Here is a 17,408-nt window from a genome sequence, read left to right on the forward strand (position 1 = left end):
CCTACAGATCCCAGAACTGTAAGAAAAAGGAGTCCATAAGGACAGCATCAGGCATCTAAGTCCAATCCTTGGACGAATGTCAAGGCTTTGGAAACCAAGGGCAAGGTGACGGCTGCTAGAATCTAACTCCCACCTCCCCTACTCAAGTCTCCACCCTCCCCGATCCCCAAGCGTGATTTTGCACAACAAGTTAAATAAAAGTAAACTGTTTATTAAAAGACACAGCAAAGATACAGATACAGAGATACATACAAAGATACAGATATATATATATTTACATATATATACAGTTTTGCTGTTCTCATGTGCACTGTATTTATTAGCAGCACAGTACTTAATCAGGCGGCATTTTAATGGGGTTGTTTTGACATTTGGCATTGTTACTGTGTCATTTTGACAAGATACAACTATTGCCTTGAGAAATTTCAATATATAAAATTCCACTCCTCCAACTTTTAATAGTAGCAAAGAGGGGAAGGAGAAGGGAATGGAGAACCAAGGCTGAACACTAGGTTAAACACAAGAATTCAAAAGGGCTAAGGTAGCACAAGGAAGGGAAATGACTGAAACCAAAGGCTATCTGAAAACCCAGAGAAATAGTAAGATACCATCACGTCAGGGCAATGGGCTATGAACCCAAGATGTTCGCATCAGCCTAAAATAACTTTCTCAACGCAGTTCTTGTGTTGAACCTCAGGATCTGCCTTCTCTCCCCTCAATCCCTCCACCCAATAAACTTGCTACCACCAAAATCTAGAGCTATAGAGCCTTGAAGCAAATCGGGAAGCTAAATAGTTGTACCTTGGGCTACCTTCCCACAAGTGCATGGAGGGCCCAATGTTGGGTAGGGATGTGATAACACTTTTCTCTGCAATTCGATGCTTTTCACTTTGTGGCTTCGTTCCACAAAGTGAATTGCATCGAGTTACTGTCAAATGAGAAGCTGCGGGCTGTTTCATCTGTCGTTTAACCCGGCCCTGCCGTTTAACCCGGCCCTAAGAAGAGTGAAACAGAATCCAAATCAGATATAAAATAACAATAAAATGGAAGATTCAGATATTAAAGCAAACATGTGGTGTTCCTCCTACTTACCTCTGAGGGCAAGCTGCTGCTGAACACATTATCGTCATCTTTGCTTTCTTCGCCATTTTTCTCTACTGGAACCCACTCTCCATAAACACTATCCGCTTCCTTTTTCCGATGTTGAGATCCAGATGACACAGGAAACTCCTTTGTTAATGTTACTTGGCTTTTTGGTGGAGTTGGCTTTGCTGCAGCAATCTGAAATACAGTATTTAGTTAGAATCCATTGTAACAGACACCTTCTACAGTTTCTAAAGAATCTCAATGCAGTCTAAAGGAAAGGTTCCTTTTATTTTGTCAGTGCCAGGAGTTGAACCTACAGCCTCACACATCCTGGGCACACTCACTACCACAGAACTCTCCCAGCCCTACACTCAGGAAATGCTGTCACTATTCATCACAATAGCTAAACTCCACATGGGTGTTACAACAGCCTGATGAGCCGTGATGCTTCATCAGTCCTTATCTCTTTACTAATACTCACATTCAAATTGAAAAAAATGGGCTTGGGTTCACTGAGTTTAAAGGGATGATGATAAAAAGGAGGCTCTTCTTCCTCTTCATCCGAAACATGAGGTTTATTCACTATTACATCATCATCTTCTTTACTCTGTGCAATCTGTTTGCATTTCTTTAAAGTAAAAACAAACAAAAGATGAATATGGCTTACAAAAACAGCATGTAACTTTTTCAAAAGAATATTGTATGATCAATTCAAAGAGCACTTATGATAGCTTATAAAACCATAATTTTGATCATCAGCTACTATTTAAACACACACTGGCTGCTCAGTCAGTCAACAACATTTATTGAGCACCTACTATGTGCAGAGCACTGTACTGGGCACTGTCTTGGGAAAAAAATACAAAAAAAAAAAAAAAAAAAAAAAGAGAGAGAGAGAGAAAGAAGGAAGATAAAAAAAGGGAAAGACATGGTCCCTGCTCCAAAGGAGCTTACAATCTAATACGAGACAAAAGTACATCCACATGAAGTAATTGAAGAACCTTTTTACAGAGCAACACAGTAACAAGTGCAAACTGATGTAATACACACGGTACATAGTGCTAGAGAACAAAGGCATATAAAGAGGATATTCAGGCAGGGTTTAAGGATCAAAGAATATTCCTTCAAGAGTTCTAAGCAAAATTCCCACAGTAAAGAACAAGAAGAAATAGGAAGGAAAGGGAAGTCATCTTGGTCAGGTGGTGGTGAGCAAGTTGGGAGAGACTTGTCAGAGGGATAGAACGCTGAAGATGAGGCAAACAACAGCAAACGCTAAGCGTTCATAAAGTTTTAGATAAAGAGCTTGCATTTGGTAAGTAAGCAATAGAGGCTTTTTGCTAGGTCTTTTTTAAGTTATAATTCATACTATAATGAATCTAAGTGAAGAAACAAATTTAACTTTATAATCCCCAAATGTATGGTAAAAGATTTTAAACATCTGTGGCAGGGTAAATAGTAACATCTCTCTCCATAAATGTTTTTTAAAATTTATTTAAGGACTGTAACTTAAGAATGGAAAATAAGGCATGATGGAGAGGGCGCAATTGATGCAGTCCAGCATACAAAGTCAAGTCCTTCCTCAGGAGCAAAGGAGCAGATTCCACTTATAAAAAGGTTAAGAGTAAATTTTAGTAGACCTGTCTATACAAGCAGAATTTATCACATCTATTATCAATTGAAAATATTACAATAGAATTAAAAAGCTCAATTAGCCAAAAACACAAGAGTGTATGTATCAAGCATGTAACCAATGGGAACAGAATATGTTGACAGTGGCAGGCTGGCATAAGGCTAGCCAATAGCAAGTTTCAGTATATGAAACAGTGTGTTATTTCTGGATCCTAGCAGCAATATTTCAGCGTCTTCCCCCACACACACAAAAAAATATTAAAGTAAAACAAAGCTTCCCCCAAAAGCCTCAATTTCAAAAGATCAAATTTTTAAAAACAAAAATAAGTATATTTAAAATATGTTACTGCCAAAACCCGAACCGCAGGAAGAACTGATAATGGCCGGCCATTATCGCCAATGGCTGGTACCAAACAGCCAAAACCCGAAATGTTGATGCGAAAGAAGTTCCTTTCAGGCAATGGCCAGCTATTCTCATTAATTTCCAAGCTCCGGTGGCAAAAGATCATTTCTGAAGATTGTCTGTGTCTTTGCGTATATGCAGTACACTCTTGGCGATCAGTGAACACGTCGTGAATGGAAACGAAACTGTAGGCGAGCTTCTGCGTGTTGCTCACTCAACACCTCCTCCATTCAAACGAACCGTTCCACTCCTCAGTCAGTTTGGCTTCTAAAACTGGAAAGCAAAAGTAATGGGAAGTAACTTTTTAGCTAGCGGAGCTTAGCCATCCCGGATAATGGCCTGCTAAACAGAGCTTCTGCCGCTGCCACATCTGTATTTCGGGTTTTGGGCACTCGGTGCCAGCCATTATCAGTTCAGCCCACAATTCAGGTTTTGGCACGCTCCAGAGTCAACATCCATGGAAAAATCCATTTAAGAATGGAAACAAATTCTGTCTAGCTTACCTCAGTTAGTTCTTCTATGGTAGCTCCTCCAGACTTTTTAGCAACTTTCTCTTCTATTGTAGGTGGAGGTGCAGGCTTTAGGTTTGGTGGCAAAGGAACACCAGCCTTAGCACACATGGCAGCTGCATTAGCTTTGGCTATTTCAAGTAATTGAGCCTTATCTGTAAGAGGAAAAATACAGGAAGCAGTTTTCCTAAAAGCTATATGCGTTTTTAGTTCTGTCAAAAGTGTGACATACAGTAAAATTCAAGACATCAGTATTCTGCCCCAAGTTTGAGCCACAACTCAGGTGGATGGGTCCTTTTCAACAATTAACACTATGTTTCCAATTCAAATGCTACACACAACAGCTTACTGTGAATTTATGATGATCAACTAACCACAAACTGAAAGGCGTAAGTCTGCCAATGAAAATGTTACTTCCTAAAATTAGCATGACCTTAAACCATTCTCATTTTCATACCAGGTATGCAGTTCAGTTGAAGAATGTGTACCAAACTTGTAGAGGCCAGCCCTGGGTTCAAGCCTCAGCATTCTATAACACTGCTCTTGAAAACCTGCTACCCCTAGCACTTGGGAGGTGGAGGCAGAAGTATCTGAAGTTTAAGGCCAACCTCAACTACATAGTGGGCTATATAAAAGCTAGTCTCTGTCTTAGACAAACTTCATTATAATCTGAAAACAACTTAATCCCTTGTTAAGCCCCAAGTGCCATTTCTTTCAACAAGCCTTCACTGAGTAAGAATTAACATTCTTCTCCATTGTGCAAATATGCCCCCTACACTATTACTAAGGCAATTACCACATTCTACTCTTCTAAGTATTGTCCTTTGGTAAAGGGAATGCATTCTACCAACATCCTACACTAACTTAAAAATCAATGAGAATTACCTACTGTTTCTCTGTTCTGAGAAAAAAAGACATCAGAAAACTCTTGGTAAGCTGAATACAAATTCTACTATCCTCACTGTCTTTTTCTTTAGACTGTCTAAACCAAGAATGTCCTATCTATTGGAAACAGGATAAATTACCCAGCAGGTAATCATACTTCAAGTTTTAGTAATAAAAAACATTTATTTTATAGACAACAGAATATCACTTCATTGAAAAGGTTGAGTCATTAATTCAGTTAACTAAATCCCAATACAAAATTTCTTAATTTTGATAACCTATCATATGCATTTAACAGTCCTAGACTGCCACCTTAAGGTATGCTAGCGAAAGTCAGGCATAGTGGCTCAGTCTGAGATCCTTGCCATCAGGAGTTGGAAAGAAAATAACCACTTTGGGTTGGCTACACAGTTAAGTTCCAGGCCCCAACATGCACTACAGACTAAGGCCCTGTCTCAGAAAAAAAAAAGGAAGGAGGGAGGGAGGGAGGCAGGGTAAAAACAAGAAAAAGAGCCCCCCCCCCATAAAAATTAATAAGAATTCTGCTTACTTGAAAAGCCATGTGTTGAAATATATGCAGCACACAATAATCTGACTTGTAACAAGGTTTCTCCATCTCCTTTTTGAACCAAGTACAGACACATCAAGGCTCTACAACATTCCCCAAAGTAGGTCTTTTACCCTTAAGTACATTTCCCTTTCTAAACATAATCTAATGATCAACATAGTCTAAACATAATCAATAACCCAAAATATTACCCTTGACTCAAGATCATCAGCTTAAATTACAAAAAGCTTGACTCACCCAAATCTGTTAGACGTTTGGGTGATCTGCCTCTTTCAGAAGACCTGGATCTTTTCCGACGAATGGGAGATCTACTAAACCTTCTTCTCAAAGGTGTTCTTGATCGCCTTAATCTGACTGGTGATATACTGAAGCTTCGTCTTCTTACCACAGATCTTGATCTTCTCCGACGGCTGGGGGTTCTGCTCCTGCGGCTGGGGGTCCTGCTCCTGCGGCTGGGGGTCCTGCTCCTGCGGCTGGGGGTCCTGCTCCTTCGGCTGGGGGTTCTGCTCCTGCGGCTGGGGGTTCTGCTCCTTCGGCTGGGGGAAATGCTAAAACTTCTCCTTCTACCAACAGATCTAGACCGTCTCCTCCGACTAGGAGTGTGACTCCTACTCCGACGACTTGGAGTTCGACTCCGAGCTCGAACTGTTTTCCGGTTGTCTCGGGAGCTTGATCTTTTCCTTTTCCTTTCCCTGGACTTGGATCTATGCTTTGGAGATCTTTTGCGTTTCTCTTTTGATACGGACCGTCTTCCTCTAGACTTAGATCTTGATCTGCTACTCCTCCTCCTACGTCGTGACCGTGACCGTGACCGTGTTTGAGAACGATGAGACTTGGACTTAGATGATCTCTTCCTTGCCCTAGAACGAGACTCACTGGTACGCTTACGTGACTTATGTTCAGAAGACTTGGAACGCTTACTCCGAGACCTTAATGAAGAGTCCCTTTTTTTCTCTTTCTCACCTTTGTCACGGTTTTTATTTTTCTTGCTTTTCTCATGTGTGTCCTTAACTTTTACAAAAATTTCATAATCGTCCTTTTCCTCTGAAGATGACTCTGAAGCTCTTTCTGGTATACTAATTACAACTGGACTGGCAACTGACTTGTCACGTTCAACCTCACTAGGAAGTAAAGGTCCTTCAATGCCAGCTCTAAGGCTTGTAAGACGCTCCATGTCCTTAGGAAGTAATGGTCTCACTAAGTCAGCTTCATTAATTTCATCAATGCTGACAGAATAACCTGAATCAGGAACTATTTCTTTATTGGGAAGAGGTCCTTCTGTATCTTCACTGCTTTTAGGGCTAAGAGCCACTGCCACTGTCTCATCACTCTCTTTTATAGATAATGAGTCTTCCACATCCTTACAAACAAGATTTGTTGATGGCAAATCGAGATGAATGTCTTTAGCAGGCAAAGGTCCCTCTATGTCTGCTTCACTGCCACCACTGGGGCTGGTGGAAATTACCATGTCATGCTCAGTATCTTGAGTAGTTACAGATACTTCAACATCATATTTACTCTCTGAAATGGGTGCAGACGCTGCAACAAATTCAAACCCCTTACTAGTTCCTACTGTATCCAGTTCCAGAGCAAGCTGAGAAGACAGACTTCTTCCTACATCAGCTTCACTAACAGCAGGACAGGTGTCCAATTCTGTCATCTCCTTAGTCTCACTAATAAGCAAAATCTTCTCTTCACTTGTTTCACCAACAGGAACAATGGCAGCAGCACATGCTGTACTATGCTCTGCTTCTTTAGTAATTAAATGACTGTTTACAGTAAGGTCTGTATTTCTATCATACTCATGTTCATACAAGTCACTTTTCAAGTGTCCTCCATCATGTGGCTCTTCATCTGGATGCAACAGAGTCTCCTGAGTGCCAACCTCTGAACCGAGATTTTCATCCCCAGAAAGTAAATTCATTCCTTTCATAATCTGTGATGACACAACACTAGATTCCACCATTACTGGTGAAGACTCTACAGCCATCTCAGGTGATGTTATTTGAGTGTGCTCTGAGACTATGACAGCGGGTTCTGAAACTGCCACAGTGGGTTCCTGGATAGAAACACATGGTTCTGAAACAATCATAACAGGTTGAAGGACTGACACTGATGGTTCCAAGACAGGCACAGAAGGCTCCAGGGAAGAAACACCCGACACTGCAGTGGCAGCATGCTCTGGGTCAGCCAAAGCCGGAAGCTCTGAGACAGCCACAGGAGGTTCTGAGATAGATAAGGAGCAAAGTTCAGGAGTAGTCATAGGAGGTGGCTCCGGAGCAGCCGTAACAGGTGGTTCTGGGACAGCCACAGTAGGGGGTTCTGGCACAGCCATAATGGGAGGTTCTGAGTCAGCCACAGCAGCAAGTTCTGGGACTGCAACAAGAGATTCTGTGGTAGCAATAGTGGAAGGTGCTGGGACAGCCATGGATGGGAGCTCCAGACTGCTCTCTGCTGGCTGTGAAATAGTTACTGCTGGCTCCAAGAGTGACATAGATACCTCTGAGATGGCATGCCCTGATGGTCTCATGGAATCATATGTTTCTGATGTCTCTGCCATAACAGAAGCCTCTGATGTTAACACAGTTGGTTCAGCTGCCATGGTAGTCTCAGAAACCATGTAAGTCATTGGTCTCTCTGGAACCATTTCGTGTTCTGCTACTACAGCAGACTCAACTGGTGTTGATGTAACTGAAGACTCAGGCTCTCGTGCAGGTTCTGGAACAGTCATAACAGCCTCTGATGCTAACATTGAAGTCTCTGATTCTGACACTGAATAATTAGCAGGTACCACCAAAGGCTCTGAAATCTCACTTTGACTCACAGGAGGCTCAGGCTGTGATACAGATTCTTCAGTAGGTAATGTCACCTCTGTAGACCAAGTATTGTCAGCTGTTAATGCTGACTGCTCTGTTGATAATGCTGCACCCTCTGGTGGTTCCTCAGGAGGTAATGGGGGTGTCATTGGTGGTTCCTCAGGTGGCAATGGTGGCATTGTTGGGGGCTCTTCAGGAGGCAAAGGTGGCACCATATATGCCTCCGTATAGGAATCAGTGTAAGAATCAGTATAAGAATCAGCTGCCATAGACATCATTGATCGATCAGTGTAAGATGACATCATTGATCGATCAGCTGCAGAGTACGATGACATCATAGACCGGTCAGCTGCAGAATACGATGACATCATAGACCGGTCGGCACCCATGGACATCATAGATCGATCAGCCATAGGAGACATCATGGAGCGCTCATAAGCTGACATCATAGAGCGTTCATAAGCTGACATCATAGAACGCTCAGCCATAGGAGACATCATAGAGCGCTCATAAGCTGACATCATGGAGCGCTCATAGGCCGACATCATAGAGCGTTCAGCCATAGGGGACATCATAGAGCGTTCATAAGACATCATAGAGCGCTCATAAGATGACATCATGGAACGTTCTGCAGCATAGGACATCATCATAGAACGTCTAGATGCTAACATCAAGGGTCTAGGTGCCAACCTGTATGGCCTAGGTGCTATTCTATAGGACCTGGGTGCTATTCTATAGGGCCTGGGTGACATCCTATAGGGATCAGGAGTTAGTCTGTAGGGATCATGACCTAACCTATAAGGGTCCTGTCCTAACCTGTAAGCATCATGGCCTAACCTATAGGGGTCATGACCCAACCTATAGGGATCCTGAGCTAATCTGTAAGGATCCTGAGCTAACCTATATGGATCAGGAGATTTTGAACCCATCATAGCAGAATCCTGGGTACTAGATGCTAACATTTGGGCATCCATGGTACCAGATGCTAACATCTGAGCATCCATAGTGCCAGAAGCTAACATTTGAGAATCCATAGCACCAGATGCTAACATCTGGGAATCCATGGAACTGGTTGCTAACATCTGGGAATCCATGGAACTGGTTGCTAACATCTGAGAGTCCATGGAGCTGGTTGCTAACATCTGAGAGTCCATACTGCTGGTTGCTAACATCTGTGAGTCCATGGAGCTGGTTGCTAACATCTGCGAGTCCATGGAGCTGGTTGCTAACATCTGGGAGTCCATGGAGCTGGTTGCTAACATCTGGGAATCCATGGAGCTAGATGCTAACATCTGGGAATCCATGGAGCTAGTTGCTAACATCTGGGAATCCATGGTGCTAGAGGCTAATATCTGGGAATCCATGGTGCTAGAGGCTAACATCTGGGAATCCATGGTATTGGACGCTAGCATCTGAGAATCCATAGTGTTGGATGCTAGCATTTGGGAGTCCATGGTGTTGGATGCTAACATATGGGTCTCCATGGTGTTAGAAGCTAACATATGGGATTCTTGGGCCATCAAGGGATCCACTCCTACTGTTACGGAAGTCTCCCCCACCAATGTAGTAGGCAGCTCCTGTGCTACCGTATTATAGGATTCCAGCGCTGTCGTCGAGGGCACCTCCAGGGACTGCGACACGGTCATCGTCGACAGCTCCGATGTTGTCACCACAGACTGAACAGAGATCTCCAGCGCCACAGTTGCCACAGGCTGCCCAGGCAACTCTGGCGCTCCAGGCTGCCCCGGTAACTCTAGCACCCCCGTTGCCAGGGGCTGCCCCAAAAGCTCCAGTGCTCCAGCTGCCCCAGACTGACCCGAAAACTCCAGTGCCCCAGTTGCCATGAGCTGACCAGGCAACTCTAATGCCCCAGTTGCCACAGACTGCCCTGACAACTCCAGTGCCCTAGTTGCCGAAGGCAGCCCTGACAACTCTGGCACCCCAGTCACCGAAGGCTGCCCAGACAACTCCAGCGCTGTGGTTGCCACTGGCTGTCCTGGCAACTCCAGCACCATTGCTGCCTCTGGCTGCCCCAGCAACCCTGTTGCTGTTGTCACCTCAGGATGCCCAGGATGTTCCACCGTCGTCATCGCCACAGGCTGCTCGAACTCTGTCGTCGTCACAGGTTGTTCGGTCAACTCCATTGCTACTGTTACTGCAGGTTGCCCTGTCAACTCTATTGCCGCTGACACTGCAGGCACCCCTGACACCTCCTGTGCCATCACAGGTGGCTCTGGTACCTCCTGTGGTGGCTCCAACCCCATGGATGGTGCTGAAGGCCCTGGCAATTCCTGTGAAAACTGTGGCACTGGTGTCACAGAGGGCCCCGGCAACTCAGGGACCACTGTCCCAGGGGGCCCTGGCAACTCAGGCACTGGGGTAGAAAGGGGCCCTGACAACTCTGGCACTGGGGTGGTGGCAGAGGGCCCAGGCAACTCCGGCACTGGAGTCACAGGGGGCCCCTGCAACTCCAGCATGGAGGTTGCAGGTGGCCCCGGCAACTCCAGGGCTGAGGCCACCGACGACTCCTGCAGCTCCACCGCTGTGGTCTTAGGCAGCTCCAGTGACTCCTGAGGTCTTGTCATAGATGAATCTGCGATCTCCGGCGGTGCTTCTACAGGCTGCTCTGGCAATCTTTGCACGTCAGTTGTAGATGACTCTGGAAAATCCATTGTTGATGGGCTTGGTTCAGGGTGCACCTCAGTAGGTGTCTCTGATACTATTGTGAGGGTTTCTGATGGCTCAAGCACTTTTGCTATGGGAAGCTCTACCAGCGTGGTCTTTGATATCTCTGGAGGCACAGTCTCCAAAGATTTCAGCACAGACTTCTGATACTCCACTGACATTGTTACAACGGGCTCAGGCGACCTCAGCACTGCTGTTGACATAGGCACTGGTGCTGCTGCGAAGGAGTCCAGAATCTTTGTCATTGGTGGCTCCAGCATAACTGGCACAGGTTGCTCAGGCTGCTCCGAGATTACTGATGTAGACACAGCTGACAGTGCTGCAGGTTTTGTAGCTGGCTTCAGCGTCTCTAAAGCATGTGGTTCCTGAACCTCCATTGAGACTACTGGAGGCTCTAGCACTAAGGGGGTTTCACTGGCCTCAGATAAGCCGAATGCTCTTACAGGATGTTCCAGTGCCAATGCTGAAGGTTCAGAATCAAACTTTAAGAAGGAATCAGATTCTAGATCAACATTCCCATCATGATGAGATTTCAGCTTGGACTCAGATTCTTCTGGTTGTCTTTTATATTTTTTTTCCTTTTCTTTCTTCTTTTTCTTCTTTTTGTTTTTGTGCTTTTTATGCTTCTTTGACTTTTTGGTGGGAACTTCATCGGTAGGATCTGTTTGTACAGATACGCATCTACTTTTTCTGGAGGCCTCTTTCAAGTCTGAAAGTAATGAAAAATTGTCAGCCATCCCCAAAGCAGACTCATACAAATCGCCACAGTTTTCATTCACATGTAGAAACCATAGTACAATTCACCCTACCGTGAATAAAAACTTGAAAATAATTGTCTATAAAGCAGTAAACCTGAAGGCTTCTGTTTTTCAAGTATTTATACAACTGAAGTCTTCATCAAAATAAATTCTTGATGTAAAACAAAAACCTATTTAGAACTAATTTAATTATGTTTTCAGATGGGATACAGCTTAATGGCAGAGTGTTTGCTTAGCATATACAAAGAGACCTGAGTTCAATTTTTACCCCTGGCAGAAGGAAAAGAATACGTTCCACTAGAAATCTAAAGTTACTTTTCCTCAGGAGCACTGAGACACCTCAATGAGTAAACGCACTCACAGCAAAACCTAATGACCGGAGTTCAACTGTCAGGACCCATGTGGTAGAAGAAAACCAAGTCCCCTAAATTATCTCTGACTTCCACAAATGAGGCAGTACACACACAATCTACCCACCCACATGTGGGCACAAAAGCAGTAATATTTTGAAAATTCTTCTTTTCTTAGGGTGGATATGAAGGCACATCTTTCATTTCAGCCTTCTGGAGGCAGAAACTAGCAGGCCTGTGAGCTCCAGGCCAGTCAGAATTACAATGTGAGACCCCATCCCAAAAAAGCACCCACCCCCCCCAAAAAAACCTTTGTTTTCAAACTATAATAAGTTATTTTAAAACTACATCCATGAATTTACTTCCTATTTTGTTATTTCACTTCAACTTTAACCCTCTCATTATAGAGCTGATAAGACTAATGTCCAAGAATGGACAGGCTGTCAAGAGTCCTAGATAACAGAAATGCTCTGAATAATTACTAATATTTTATCTATCCTATTTAAAGAGAAAATGATATAGCACTCATTCTGCAACAGAATGCTTCTGTAAGCCTAAATCAACCCATCACATGGTAGATGAAGGGCCTTGTCCAAACTACTGATGTACTTACTGTACAGTCCCTGGGTTTGCTCTCCAAGAAGATAGAACAAAAATGTATACCAAGTACAAAAAATGTGCTTACTGCATGTACATTTTCAACAAAGTTCAAGTCAACATTTCTAAGCAAAAATGCCTGAACAAATACAACACATCTACAGAATCGCTTTCTTAAAACTGTCATATTCTGATAAAAATGTTTCCCTAAACACTGTATTCTTGAAATACAGCCCTAAAATTTCAACTTGCCTATTTCAGATAAGACAGTTTACCATTCTACCTTATAACCACATAGTAAAATTTACCCTACAGTTTTTAAATATGATAAATCTTAAGGAAATAGCTAATCAAATATACCAGGGATTCCTACTACAGAAAAAAACAATTCCAACAACTAGACATCATATCAAAAGAATATTAATTATTTTTCTATTGCTTATTTCACAGCATGAAAAGATAGTTTATACCTAACCAAAAGGCATAATCTAAGCAAGACTCGTTATTTTAAACCATGTCTTATCAGAGAACCATATTACACACCTAATACCTACACTTAATAATTTATTCTTGTGGTCAATCACAAACCCTTCACTTTTAATCACTCATCATTTAGTCCACTCCAAAAGGAACACTACACAACGAATGTGCTTCAGCCTGCTTTGTACAGACAAGTCAGCTGCTAAGCCGGGGCTTTAAAACAAAATGTAATGTGGTTTCAAACCAGTGGAGATTTAGCTCAGGATCTTGCGGCGTACAAAACTGACATTTTGGAGCTAGAACGAAATGGCTTAAAAGCCTATAGCTCTTAGAAAGGAGCACCCACCTGGTGGCCTCACCACTATCCATACTCTATTCTGGGGATCCAACACTGTCCTCCTCTTGCTTTCCTCAGGCACCAGCCACACATAAGGTACGTATCAACACACTCAAACATTCACAGTACAGAAATAAAAATTAAGGGGGGGACCACACCCAAGAGCTACTTTTAAAGGAGCTGATATTTATACAATACTTCAAAGAAAATATACAGAAAAATCCTAGCAGTCACAACAAAACTGAGTTAAATAGAGAGAAAAATCTTCTTTTACCAGTAAAACAAGAACTCCAATGTTCATGTTTAAGTAGACTGTTTTTCAAAGGAGAAGTTCAAAAAGATACTATGAAAAAATTAACCTAAAAATAGTGCAATTAACATTCAAATCTTCAGAAGATTTCTGAAACTGACTTAGTGAGCTTCAACTTACCCGGCTTGTATCGCAGTTCTGTGTCTAGGACCCCAGAGAGGACCTCCTCTATCTTCTGCACTATCTCTTCATTTGGGAGACTCCTTGCAGAGGCAGCTGTGTCACCTGCCTGGTTCCCTTCAATGGGTGCATTCGTTTCACCATTCAGCTGGCCTTCACTCCTTCCACTTGACAAGAAAAAGATTTCAGAATTCATTAATACTTCCATCAACCATAATAAATCAGTAATTCAACATTAATAATATAATTAACATAGCCTTACATTATATTACCCATAAACCTCATGACTTTCTATTTTAGATGTCTGCCATTAGTACACAAAGTTTTCAGAACTGTAACAGTTAATTAAAAGAATTCTTAAAATCAGATTTTGAAGTGTGTTTTAAAAACTAAAGCAAGCTAGGAAGTAGAGGCACATGCACGCCTTTAATTCAGCTCAGCACTCAGGAGGCAGAGGCAGTAGGTTCTCTTGTTGAGTGGAAGACACCCTGGTCTACACGAGGAGTTCCAGGACAAACAGGGATACACAGAAAACCCTGTCTCGGAAAAAAAGAAAAAAACAAGAAAAGAAAACAAATGTAATTATTATTATTAAGATAACTTAAAGCTTCCAGTTACCTAAGTATTAGTGAGCCAATTCACATTCACAAAGAAAAACAGACAGCCAAGCATTATGGCAGGAAGTGTGGCCACAGTCAAGCCATCCAGGCAAACACTCTGTCAAGTTACTAGTAGCTTCTTCATTTCAGACTGTAACTAAAATGCTGTAAATTTTAAAAAGACTAACATATCTAGTATATGGTTTATACCTATTTTTTAAGGTCTGCTTTCTAAACAATTTCTGAAATTCAAGAAATTTACAGAGAACCAGTGGCAATTTATTTAGACTAATAGTAAAATGGCCAACAGCTCGTTTTCAGATCACAGGGCCACAACATCACTGTAGAGAAAACAAGGTCATTCATGCCAATATTTTTACTATTTTTGTGTAAACTTGCAAAAATATTTAAAACACATTCAGTTTCAATTAGAATTTTATTACCTGAACACATATAAAACTGCTACCTGCTAAGAGTTTTATTAGAGAAACTAAACACTTTGGTGAGGAATGATTGGTTTTCTAACACACAAACCTTGTTAGGCTAATAATTAACATTTCTAAGTACCGACTAGTGTCACTTTCTATTGCTATGTTTCTAAGACAAAGGCCTCACTAAGTAGCCTTGGCTGCCTCAATCTCAAGAGATCTGCCCACCACTGCCCATCTGCTGGAACTAAAGGCATGCATCACCATACCTGGCCTGCAACCTATTTTTTAAAAAATCGTGTAATTTTAACAAGACTCTACAATTAGAACTATTGTTTCTATAAATGGAGGAAAAAACTATATGCAATAAACTTTGTTTTAATCTCACCACCTATACTGATGAATATATAAGCGAATAGGGAAAAGTAGTTCACTGATATGGCAAATTAAAACATGTTTTTAGATTGACTATGCCATAAAACATGCTGTTTTTCCTCTAATGCTCTCAAAAATTTTTACTGTTTCTAAGCATTTATACTTTTTTTTTAAAGACGGGGTCTGTTTTGTCTGGCCTGGAACTCACTACTGTAGACAACTAAGGCACAGGGAAGTTCTTGCCTCTCCTCCTGAGTACTAGGCCTAAAGGTTTGCTCCAGACACCTAGGGCTGGGCATGAGGGCACTGGGAAACAGAGGCAGAGAGATCATTCTCAAAAAAAAGGAAAAAAAAGTCAATCAATCTATAAAAAAGAATTTTCCTTAAAGCCTCCAGAATGCTAATTATAATTACTAAAAAGTAGTTAGAATTTCAAGCCATTTTTCTGTCCAACAATATCCTAAAAATGAATTTATATAGTTATGAAAAGTGCTCAAATAATGTAAACATTGAAGGGAAAAGTTGTACACAGTATATTGTCTAAAACAATACAAAATGATCAAACTAAGAGAAAATGTATTAGCAGGAAATGGTGGCACAAGCCTTTTATCCCAGCAGAGGAAGATGCATCTCTGTAAGTTCAAGACTAGCCTGGTCTACAGAGACAGTTCTAGGACAATCATAGCCACACAAAGATACCCGGTCTTCAACCCCACCCTACAAAAAGGTAAATACAATTAGTAGGAGAGACTGCTTGAGTTTCAGAATGGTGGTATTACAGGGCTTTTATTTTAGCTGAGGCAGGCAGATCCCAGAAAGTTCAAGGCCAGCCTGAAATACATAGTGAATTCTAGGTCAGCCAGAAGGACCTAGTGAGACCCTGTCTCAAGAAAAACAAAACAAAAAACAAAAGTTTTCAGGAAAAATTAAATTCCCTTAGTTTATGTTTCATGTCGTTTAAAAAAATAGTATCCAATGTCTCAAAATACTAAAAAGCAACATAATGGGTAAATATTTATATTACTTAAACAATTGTGATGCCACCCATTGATTAAAAGATGACAACAGGCCAGTTTCAGCTACAAGGCAAAGTTGTAAGCCGTGACATAGTGCCTGTCCTCAAGAAAAAAAGAAAATAGAAAACAAAAACACCCTATCTTGAAAAAAAAAACAATTTCTGCAGTAAAATATTATTGTTATTAATATTATGGTATCCATAGTCCTAGTTAACTTGGGCATATAAATTACAACTGTTTATCAGCTGATTTTTCTAACTCATGTATATGTATTGCTCTGTTCTCAACTTAAACCACTCGTAAGGGAAAAAAAAGTAAAAAAATTTACCTCGGAATATTTACTTTTTAAGTTATCTTTCCTACCATGTTTTAAAGAAATGGTCATTTTATACAAAACAATCTATTAAAAAACTTAACATGGCCTACACCATTTTCCCGAGTAAACAACTGAGGAGCTCTCTTCAACATGAAATTTTGAGAACCAAGGTTAATCTCTGAAGTCTACTGGTAGTGACAAAATAGCAGCACGATGTTCAAATCCGTCCGTTAAGTCGGGGTAGCAAGAAAAATAACATATCCACACACATTCTCCACTTTCCACTCAATAAAATTAAGCACCCAACAGTTTCAAAGCCCCCTTCTGTCGTCGTCCTGTCGAATGTTTTCTCTTGGGTCTCACATCGAACTGAGACGTTTTAGTTTACAACTGTGTAAAGAGTGCTATCCGGTCTAAAGCACAGAGCACTAACTGGGGCCCGGAACGTCTGTCTAATAAATAGACTCCGGTGGCCAAACGTTCCGAAGCGTACAATAATAAAGAAGTTTTAAGATTGCCCAAGAAGCGGCCGTTAGAGACCCTTTCCGGCCATAGACACCGGCCGGCGAAATGCGCGGAGGCGGGGAGGGGGAGGGGAAAGGCGGCGGCGGAGGAGGAGCTGGGGAAGGAACTAGGCCCGTCCCTGGTGGACACCGGGCCTCCGAGTAGCTGGAGGGTAGGGGGTGTCCAAACGAGAGGAAGGTGAACATCTTAACTCGAAGAAAGAAACTGCGTGTGCGAACACCGCGGAAGGGGCGATCTTTCTCGAAAGGAACGAACGGAGGACTGGGGGGGGTGAGGGTGGATGGCCCGGAAAATGGATCCCAGGCCCAGGCGGGGCCGTAGCGGGGCCTGAGCCGAGAAACGACGGCGTCTTCATGAAAGATGCCACGGGAGGATAGACGAAGCCCTAACAGCCCGCGAGGAGCAGAAAAGTCTGAGAAGCGTTTACCTGGAAAGCTCCTGTTGTATTTCCCGGAATTTACTGACCACGAAAGACCTAAAAACCTGCTCGATGTCGGCCGCCATGGCGTCCGCTCCGTTCTCTCAACTCCTCCTCGCTAGTCCTCCAGGCTCCCAGCATGCCTCGGGAGGAGGCGCAGCGGCCAATTCCTTTTATCCCTTCCCTCATTGGCTCATG

The 17,408-nt window shown here is 42.4% G+C and overlaps 1 protein-coding gene across 6 annotated transcripts in view; it reads right to left on the reverse strand.

Moving 5' to 3' along the window:
* Positions 1 to 17,367, reverse strand: part of Son (SON DNA and RNA binding protein) — a 30,945-nt gene extending 13,578 nt beyond the window's left edge. For 2 of the 6 annotated variants that reach the window (XR_004387678.1, XM_032900417.1), the window contains exons 1-6: positions 17,220 to 17,367; positions 13,534 to 13,700; positions 5,318 to 11,290; positions 3,622 to 3,782; positions 1,568 to 1,714; positions 1,093 to 1,281 (exon numbers count right to left, since the gene is read on the reverse strand). Coding sequence is in view for 5 of the 6 variants with exons in the window: in XM_032900417.1 (XP_032756308.1) it covers positions 1,093 to 1,281; positions 1,568 to 1,714; positions 3,622 to 3,782; positions 5,318 to 11,290; positions 13,534 to 13,700; positions 17,220 to 17,296 (6,714 nt within the window). In the remaining variant the exon portion in view is untranslated. Of the gene's footprint in view, positions 1 to 190; positions 996 to 1,092; positions 1,282 to 1,567; positions 1,715 to 1,868; positions 3,392 to 3,621; positions 3,783 to 5,317; positions 11,291 to 13,533; positions 13,701 to 17,219 lie in introns of those variants that run through there. The other 4 variants (XM_032900418.1, XM_032900415.1, XM_032900416.1 and 1 more) reach the window with 4 other exon arrangements.
* Positions 17,368 to 17,408: the final 41 nt, after the last annotated feature.

This window comes from Rattus rattus, chromosome 4 (assembly GCF_011064425.1).
Source record: "Rattus rattus isolate New Zealand chromosome 4, Rrattus_CSIRO_v1, whole genome shotgun sequence".
NCBI lineage: Eukaryota > Metazoa > Chordata > Mammalia > Rodentia > Muridae > Rattus > Rattus rattus.